The 9,731-nt window shown below is 40.4% G+C and overlaps 1 protein-coding gene across 1 annotated transcript; it reads left to right on the forward strand.

Moving 5' to 3' along the window:
• Positions 1–1,046: 1,046 nt before the first annotated feature.
• On the forward strand, positions 1,047–9,719 carry batf (basic leucine zipper transcription factor, ATF-like). Its single transcript, XM_028605517.1, has 4 exons — positions 1,047–1,549; positions 3,705–5,103; positions 6,021–6,125; positions 8,840–9,719. The coding sequence occupies exons 2-4, from the start codon at positions 5,041–5,043 to the stop codon at positions 9,044–9,046; spliced, it is 375 nt and encodes a 124-aa protein (XP_028461318.1). The 5' UTR covers positions 1,047–1,549; positions 3,705–5,040; the 3' UTR covers positions 9,047–9,719.
• The last annotated feature ends 12 nt before the right edge of the window (positions 9,720–9,731 follow it).

Below are 9,731 nucleotides of genomic sequence, written 5' to 3' on the forward strand. Positions count from 1 at the left end.
CATTTTTAATAACATTGGCTCATGCAGATGTTCACCACTGACTGAGGTTCATTTTTTTATACGTTTGTATACATTAATGACTGAGTCAGTGAGGAGAGCGGTTCAGTTTAGCTTTTGTACCTGAGGATAAGATCAAGTCACATGCAGCAGCACATACTGTAGCAGATGATAAAGCACAGAACCAAACAATACTGTTAGCAGTTATATCAACAACAAAAAACACACAGAATGCATTTTCTTCTAATAAGTTTAAATATTTGATTCACTGTTAACATTGGATAAACCATGAGATGCTGACATGAAGAATATGCTGTATGAGTGTCTTCATTTATCAAGTCAAGATTTATATTTCCTCTACAAACGCATCCATTTGGGCTTTGAGATGACGAGGAGCCTTCATCACTACAGCTGTACGATGTGACTGTTTCCTTCGACCTTACTGTTGAAGGAAAGCAGTTTATGAACTAGTAATAGAACAGTATAGAAAATGTCTAAAGCTCATTTGTCCAACATGAGAATCACAACCATGTAATATGCTGGTTTGTGTAATATCAAGATGGAGGTGTAAAGGTGGGAAAGTATTATAGTCTGTGTGGTTAGTCATTTCTTTCTTTTTTTAATGTGAACTCTTAGGTTGCTATATCAAACAAGGACAATAAGTGATTTTTTTTTTGAGAAATGTACAAGAATCAAAATCCATTCTTACCTAATTGTATTTAAAACAATAACCACAGTTGAGTTTGAATCTGTATTCTGGTGAATTTAGAGATTTGCTCTGTGTACCAGGGAGACTGGACCGAGAGTGATGTAGGAAAACGGTTCAAAGAGCCAGATCAGCACAATACATACAGTAGATACAGTAAATTAAGCAACAATTTAAAATATATGATTCAAACAGGCATAAACATAAACGCATATTTTCAGGTTTATCAGCTTTCATCTCCGCAGCTGTAGTTTTAAATCCCGCCACCGGAAGCCGCTGCAGCAGGCTCTGTGATGACGTCACGATAGTCCAAGTCAAAAGCCCTATGAGTGTGTCTGTTTCTCGCCGGGTGCGGTGGCGCGCGCCTGTAATCCAAGTTACTGGGAGGCTGAGGCTGGCGGACCGTTTGAGCCCAGGAGCTCTGAGCTGCAGCGGACTATGCCGATCGGGTGTCCGCACTAAGTTCGGTATCGATATGGTGCTCCTGGGGGAGCCCGGGATCACCAGGTCGTCTAAGGAGGGGTGCACCGGTCCAGGTCGGAAACGGAGCAGGTCAAAGCCCCCGTGCCGCTCAGTAGTGGGATCGCGCCTGTGAATAGACGCTGTAGTGCAGCCTGGGTAATACAGCGGGACTCAGTCTTTTTACACTCATAGTTTCACTTATATTAACTACTGCCACAACCCACACTCAAATATCATGTCTTTACATCACACCGCAGCTTTTTTTTTAATCTTCTTGTTCATGAAAAGCCCTCACAGACCGGCTGTTCTGCGTTTCCTACACTGCCTCCACCTGGAGGACACCTGCAATTACACCAACCATACTGAATACTTCTCAGTCCTGAGGTAGGTGGCGCCAAGTAAAATGCGCACAGAAACTATACAAGAAAAGGCTTTCAAGCAAACGATCAGTTGAAATATGCTGTAAAACAAAGCATAACAATCTATAGACTTTTATCTGTGCTTTGGTTCATTCTACTGCCATGTGGCACATGGAAACTGTAAACAAAAGACCTACTGTTTTTGCCTAATAGAGATTTGATAATTCATAATCTGACTGACTAAAATCTAGATGTCCCAGTAGCTGGTGTTTTTAGAATTTTATAAACGTCATCTATGATTTGTCATCTCACAGGTGATATTTGGTTGTGACAAAATTATAGATTTTAAAATGGATCATTGTGAATCAAAATTCAGGGATATTCTTGATGAGGAAGTGTTGCCTTAAACTGATGCAACATGCAAACAATACAACATTTTGGAATAACTTGAGTGGCTTCAGAGTCACAAGTCTTCCTGTGTGTCTTAAATCATTTTCAAACAAAGATCAACCAAAAGTATATTTCTAAACCTACTATGTAAAGCTGGACATTTAGCACCAGGTTGTTTCCCACAGTAACAGAGCGCCATATCCTTTTGTTAAATGACAAACAGGTGACATTTGTGGTCGACCACACACTATGCCACTGGTAATTGTTTTTCAACATTAGTTTGCAAAGTGACCAAACTATGTAACTGTATCTGATGGGTTAAAATAACTGTATATCAGCATAATACATAAGATTGTGCAGTAAATGTATATCTCCTTATTATAGCTTGCATATGCTGACTTTATCAAGACTGGCAAAAAAAAAAAAAAGAGTCAACTTTGCACAGACTGGATTTTACAATTGTGCTACAATGACTCATAAATGGTGTTGGTTTTGAAGTAAATACTGTGTATAATTAAACTCACTATACGTGTACAAGTGTTATTTTTACGGTCATCAACGTCTACACGATTCTTCACTTTCCCTCAATAATGCGGTGTTTATTAGAATCCTCCCACAGTCATTTCCATGGAAGAGAGACCACAAATGAGGGCATCGCAATTTGCTATCTAAATAAATGGCCCTTCAGGGTTTTTTCTAAGTGAGAAGAAGTGAGACTACTGTTGACAGCAGCTGCTAATGTACTTATCAGCTGTCACCTCTACTTAATTTGACTCAAGTGTGTCTGAGCAAGTGTGTCAAGCTTGAACTCTGTGTGATAAGCTGCCATCAAACTCTCACTGCTTCTAAGAGCAACCAGCAGAATTAAAAGAGTGCACAAATCTCTCTTTGTTTTAATAATCTCCATATGGGAATAGCTCACAAATGCACCTATAGATCACTGAAAAATGTCATAATTAAATGACAAACACATAACAAACAATTCTACTTTACATATTTAAAAAAATTATCACAATCCACTCAACATGTTTAATGACTTTATGATTTATTTAGTGCAGTTTCTGAGGAGCCCAACACTTGTCCATCCTTAGCACCTGAAGGTTAGCCTAGAAATCTAGACGCACCCTAGCAGCAGCAAATGTAATTTGCAGCCAGGGTCAGTCTAGCAACTCTCCGTTGGCTTGCGAGCTGGAAAAACCAAATTCTGGTCAGGCCAATCACATCGTGTATAAAGTCGTGGGCGGGCTTAACATAAGGAAGGCAGAGTTGCAATGGTTCCACGTAAATTCGTTCTCTTAATACATCCATGGTAAAGTCCCTGCTACTTGAAAACAAAGAAGATGGCTGCTGCTGGCGAACAGCGGTCTTTCGAATCGGCTTTAGCCGCGACTCTGGAAGACTTGGAGTTAAGAACTGAAGTCATTCTTAAAAAAGGAAGATGTGTTCGGAGTTTTGCCGACCGGATACGGCAAAAGTTTAATCTATCAACTAGCATTGCTCTGGTTGGCTATGACTGCAGAGGGAATTTGAAAGACAACCGTTTATCCCGCCCCTCGGATTGAGCCCTGCCAATGGTGAGTTCCCAGACTCAACATCTTGATGTGGGTCTGGCTTGTCAGGCTACCTTAGGTCATCCAAGGTTTAGAAATAAGCTTGATACAGAAATTAAGGCTGCAATAAGTCAAAGCTGTAGACCTGTTATGTTTTTCTATATTTGTACTGTATTGTGTCTGTGTGCTGGTTAAAGCAGAATTAAACTAATCAGCTTTCCTCTTCTTTTCTTTTTGCAGTCTCAACTCTTTTGGACAGCGTTAAATGCCAAGTATTAGAAATGTCTGGCCTTGCCCAAGCTCTTCAAAATTCCTGTGATGGTAGAACATGTTTTTGTGTGGGAGGACTGTTCTGCCAAGCAAAGCTGTTTTGGTCCTGATTCTTTTTTTTTTTCTCACAAGAAAAAATCTTGTTCTTGCATCACCAAATGCTACCTCTTGATGGAGGTAAACAAGAAAATGATACAAGAAGTCACATATGCAGCTTTTGCAGTTGTCGTCCGTGACTTTTAGATGCAGTAGGTGTCATACCACGCCACCGGTAAACTCTTCAAACTGTACATTTTCTAGAAGATTCCCCAACATCTTCACAGAGAGTCATTTTGAGTGAAAGACAACAAGGGAATTCTAAGTGGGGTTTTGGGGAGCCCCGAGTCCTTCGACATAGCCTCACCTTATTGCAGCTGCTGGGCGGCGAGCAAGAAAGTGTGGTACATATCTGGAAATTACCATTAAGTGTGTGTAAATACTCACAACTCAGTCATCCATGTGGACTTTTAGGATGCGCTGTCTCTTGAGGATTTGGTCGAAACATATATGTGACTGCTTAAAAAAGAGGAAGCGGGAATGCCCATTTCTGTCAGACACACGCACGCGCGTGCGCGCACACACACACACACACACACACACACACACACACATACACACGCACATATAATCACACGTGGAAAAAAGGTTACAGCAAGGTTAATATATCTTTTAGGTGAAAGTTATTTTTTATTTGATTTTGATTGTTCTGCTACTAAATATTAATTTCTACATGAAATTAGTATTATTATTGTTTTTACATGTAGTCACCTACTGTAGGTAAGTATTTGAAGCTTTTTCTGACGCTGGTAATATCCACCCATATTTATTGAAATTGAAATTTAAACCCCCCAATATGTTATTTTTCTGGAGTTTACAAAATTACCTTATGTGCCTTAACTTTCCATCAGACATGTGACTTCCAGTCTAATGCAACTTACCCAGATTCTTACCAGAAGCCACATCACATACAGCTAATTAGGCAGACAGCTAGTCTCACAGTATGCATGCGTGTCAGAGAGAGAGAGAGAGAGAGAGAGAGAGAGAGAGAGAGAGAGAAAGAGAAGGAGGAGTGACAGAAAGGGAAAGAAAAGAGGGAAGAAAGACTCATTAAGCCAATATCTTCTCAGCACCCGTTCTGCTACATAGACTCTCTCTCTCTTTCTTTTTCTCTCTCTCTCTTTCACACACACACACACACAAACACACATACTAAAAACACAAAGCAGAAGTGGACAAAGACATACGGTTTCCGTCGCCGCAGTTGGCTATGGCTCAGGGCTCTGACAGCAATGACACAAGTTACAAGTCCCCATCACCTGGAAGCAGGCCGGTAAGTGTGCACTTCTATGTATACTTTCTCAATAATACACCTCAGTTTACTTGGTTACATATGTACACTAAAGATTTATAGATTAAATACAAATCCTGACGCTACACATTTCTCATAAATCTGTGATTGGATGCAGTTTTTTGATGCATGGTTAGTGGTCTTTGTTGGCTATTTTCACAGCTTTTCAGAAATGTTTCCCATGCACACATGGGCTGCAGGCATGACTATCCTTCCAGTGTACGCTTTTGTGAATTGCAAAATGTATCACTCGTCTAAGTCTCATCTCAAACTGTGAATGATTGGAGAGCTGTCAGGAACAGAGTGTGTGTTAAGTTGGTAGCCTACTGTACATTTCTCTGCATGTGAGTCTTGTTTCACATGTGCCGCTTTCTTGCACATTGGTGCTCTAGCACTGTGGATATAAAATGGTTTTGTTATACATGAAACAAGTTGGGAGCCTAACTTTAGGTGGATAAAGCAATCTGGCACTATCAGTTGTTTTGGGGTTTTTCAGCAATACTTTAATGGAAAATCAGAAGACGTTAGATAATGAATTTGTTATCTCTTTGATGTACAACTGACTCAGCATTTTGAAATGGATTAGTTATTACGATACCAAGAAAATTGAGTGTTCAGGACATGAAACAGGGTGTGCGTTAAACCTAACCGATGACTCAGCCACTCCCCGACCCTGCCCTTCACATGAAGTGTAAAGTTAAGCCCATCTTCTGTCAAACTGTCATTAAAACGAACACCGCTTCCATTTCACACATAAACCCACCTGCAAGAGCCAACAGCATAAACTACTGATTTTCAACTTTTTTCAGGTTCAGAAACATCTCCGTGCCTATCAGTTTGCCACTTGATGTGTATGTCATTGCACACACATTAACTGTCGACATTTGTATTTTCGTCAGAGCTCCTCAGATGATGCAAAGAAGGTGATGCGGAGAGAGAAGAACCGGATCGCTGCTCAGAAGAGCAGGATGAGGCAAACTCAGAAAGCTGACAACCTGCACTTGGTGAGAAAACCTTTCATTTTTCATAGCCACACATTTTAACACTGACTTCTAATTCTTAAGGCATTTGCCACAGAGACATAAGCAAAAACAGAGAAGCTACTACATATCATGTAAAAATGAATGTTACTTGATGAAGTACTTCATACTTTTAGCAAAGATGGATGTATACACAAGCCTAATGTCTAGCCCCAAAAGCCATCATTGTGTCAAAGCTTTATTATACTGCAATGCTGGTTACACATCAGATTATATATACTCACACGGAAGGATGTTGAAAGATACAGCATTAGTTAGGGTACCGTGTATAGAGTAATGATGTTTGTGCAGCCTGAATACCAATGCTCTGCCAACTGATCAATTGATCAACACCCTCCGGGAACGGGTTTGTACTATATTTACCAAACATTACCTGACCATGTGGCGATGTGTCATGGCTTCTGTTGGGCTGCACACTTGGACGCTGCTCTGTGTGTTTGCAGAAGCTTAAGGAATAAATTAGCATGTGTGGGCAATCACTCCCTTTTGCAGCAGAGATTGCATCATTGAATATGATAACAGAAGGGTGTTCTGGGTGCGCGGGTGCTTTGTTGGTTGCCCCCATTATTCTTTCATGCAGCTCATTACGTGTGATAGTTTGTAGTCAGTGTTGTTTCAGCGTTTACTTGGTTGACTCAACACAAGATGGGGCTTTTATTCAACTCAAACTTAGGCATTTCTTCGTCTGCATTCCTAAATCTGTAGACACACGTGTGTGCAGCAGGTCTCTGTCTTATGGATCCTTGTAACTAGCAGTAACTCTAACATGCTGTCACATCTTACATCAGCACACATTTCAACACGCTGACAACATATCCACTATCTGTGACTTCCTCGTTCAGGCCGAGATGATTTGTGCTGTACTGTACTCTGATGTTTTTAGAGCCGCTGTTTCGGTGAACTTTATCAGATCACTTGAAGAGATTTTGACCTTAAAAACACCCACACTGGAGTCAGTAGTAGATCCAGAGATTTGTAATCATGTTCCCATGAATTATGGTGTATCAATCTCTTTAAAGCCTGTCAGAGTCACAGAGAACACCAGGGGACCACATAGCATTCTGTGGTTTTTCTGTCATCGTCTCACTTGATAAACAGGAAGGCGAATTTTCCCTCTCTATGACACCGCGGCTTATTTCCTGTTTCTTCAGTAGTATTTTTTTCTTCTGTGTAAATGAGCTTGAAATTGTATGTCGTGGGCAGGAGGGGAGAAAAAGGCAGTCACTTCTTGTAAAGCGATGATAGCAGTGGGCTGTATTTGGCTAAGTGACGCAAGTACAGGGGTTTGCCCAAAGGTTCTGTGACAGTAAGGACCCACAGCTCAGTATTCTAATCTTTTGGCCATGGTGTGATGACCTTTTCATTAACCAAGTGGAAGATTTTCTACCCTGCTATTCCCACACAAAATTTTTTTTCAACCACTCGCGAATATATAAGCTCTACTTATATGATCTCTGAAGAAGAACTTGTTTTGGAAAATGTACGTATCATCTAAACATGTTAGAATGGCAACTTTTAAAATTGTGGTGCTCAGTGAGCCGCAGGCAGTTTGTGTTTTTATCAGTATTTATAGGTTAATGTTGAAGGACAATGCACTTTTACTACATCTTTTAAATACTTTACCGTAAAGTAAGCTAAACTAAGGCTGCTGCACGCTGTAGATTTATTGTGTTTTTACTAATTCCCGAGCAACCTTTGGTCTTCATTTATTCCAGTATGAAAAGAAAAACAATACTTTCATTATTACTTAAGTTATGATATTGTTCTCTTCTTATGCAATCCACGATTTCACCTGCGTATATATATTATATATATATATATATATATAAACGGACTTGCAGAGACTGATCAATATGTCAGATTTTCAAGTACGATTCAAGTATCTACAGGTGGATGCAGACACCTACTGAACTGAATGGAAACTATTGGCTGTCAGGACACAGAAACAAGACTGAGAGTCTAGCCATGCTAATGGCTTTATGAAGCTGTACAGTGTGTACTTAAAGTAGATACAGTACAGCGGTGCTAACATGCTAACAATAGCAATGCTAATGTTTATATAGAGTTTATTAAGTTCACCATCTTATTTTAGTGTGTCAGCATGCTCACATTTGCAAATATTCACAAAGTACAGCTGAAGCTGATGAGAAAGTCATTGGTTTTGCAAAAGGGGGACATGTCTACCAAAATTCCAGACAAGCCATCCACTAGTTGTGGAGAAATTGCAATCAAAACCACAAATGTCAGGGGATAATTGAAGTCTGCAGGATTCAATCTCTGGGAAATCTAATATACTGTATCTGTACAAACTGATCCAGGACCAAAGTGAAAGACAGGCAGGCAGACAGATCGACTGATTGACAGATCGACAGACAGACAGACAGGCAGGCAGGCAGGCAGGCAGACAGGCGGACATTACAATCCATACAGCAAATACATTGCTGTATGGTGACAGTAAGGACCCACAGTGACAGTATTTAATAAATAGATAAAAAAAATATTGTGCTTTGGAAATAAACTGTGATTTGTTGTTAAAGCATTAAAACGTGCTAAAAATAACTGCATTGAAACAGGATATATTGCTGCAGATATCGCTTTTAATGTGATTCACACACTTAACCTCACAGTAACAAACACTTGTATCACTAATAAACAAAAACTGCCGCTGTGTGTTCCAGGAGAGTGAGAACCTGGAGAAGGAGAACGCTGCCCTGAGGAAGGAGGTAAAGCAGCTGACAGAGGAGGCCAAGTATCTGTCCTCTGTGCTGAGCAGCCACGAACCTCTGTGCACCGGCCTGGCTACTCAGACCCCCGAGCTCATCTACCCTCCTCATCACAGCAGCTACCACCACCAGCACATCACTGTACCACACTACCAGCACTGACCTGAGTGACTACCGAGGCAGCCGAGGACGTGCTGCAAACAGATGACTGACCTCAATAGAGAGAAAGACTGACCGGAGATGTGTCTATATGTTAATAATTGTTCGAAACATGAACAATAACATGACAGGCCAATATGTCTGCCAAACAATGACAGTACGGACCCCAAGCTGTAACAAGCAGTGTTGAAAACTATTTATTTTGCTTGTGCTCACCTGTTTGCTTTTACCTGATTGACATCAGTGATCTGTATGTGGACTTAAACGGCTCAATGAGTAGAATTATCAACCAGTCTATGTTTACAGCGGGATAAGAAAAAAACAACCTACTGTATGTTCAGGTGACTCAGGCGATACAGTATTTTTGTAAATTTTTAGTGTCATAGAGCACCTTCGTCATCCTGTCATGTTTTGAGTTTCTCGTGATTATAACTGGGTTTCAGTGTGTAAATGTAGATCGATAATGCTCAGGAGATTTTGACAGATTTGATTGTGGACAAAGAGAATGTATAAAGTCGAGATCCTAAAAAAAAGGCTTCAATGTACCAAAAAAGAAACGTCTGGCAATGAAGAATGGGCTTTCGAAGGGTCTTGACTTGTGTATTGGTGATGATGCTGATGTGGGAGAAGACCCAGCAAATGATATTTATTAAATATGTTGCCTTTTAGGTACTCATTTCTGACCTCC

Source organism: Perca flavescens, chromosome 18 (genome assembly GCF_004354835.1).
Source record: "Perca flavescens isolate YP-PL-M2 chromosome 18, PFLA_1.0, whole genome shotgun sequence".
NCBI classification, from domain to species: Eukaryota; Metazoa; Chordata; class Actinopteri; order Perciformes; family Percidae; genus Perca; species Perca flavescens.

Excerpts from the sequence above, each read along its gene's own strand:
- batf (XM_028605517.1), top strand. The coding sequence starts at position 5,041 with ATGGCTCAGGGCTCTGACAGCAATGACACAAGTTACAAGTCCCCATCA. Across the intron at positions 5,104-6,020 it reads CATCACCTGGAAGCAGGCCG|AGCTCCTCAGATGATGCAAA; the intron begins GTAAGTGTGCAC and ends TATTTTCGTCAG. Across the intron at positions 6,126-8,839 it reads AAGCTGACAACCTGCACTTG|GAGAGTGAGAACCTGGAGAA; the intron begins GTGAGAAAACCT and ends TGTGTGTTCCAG.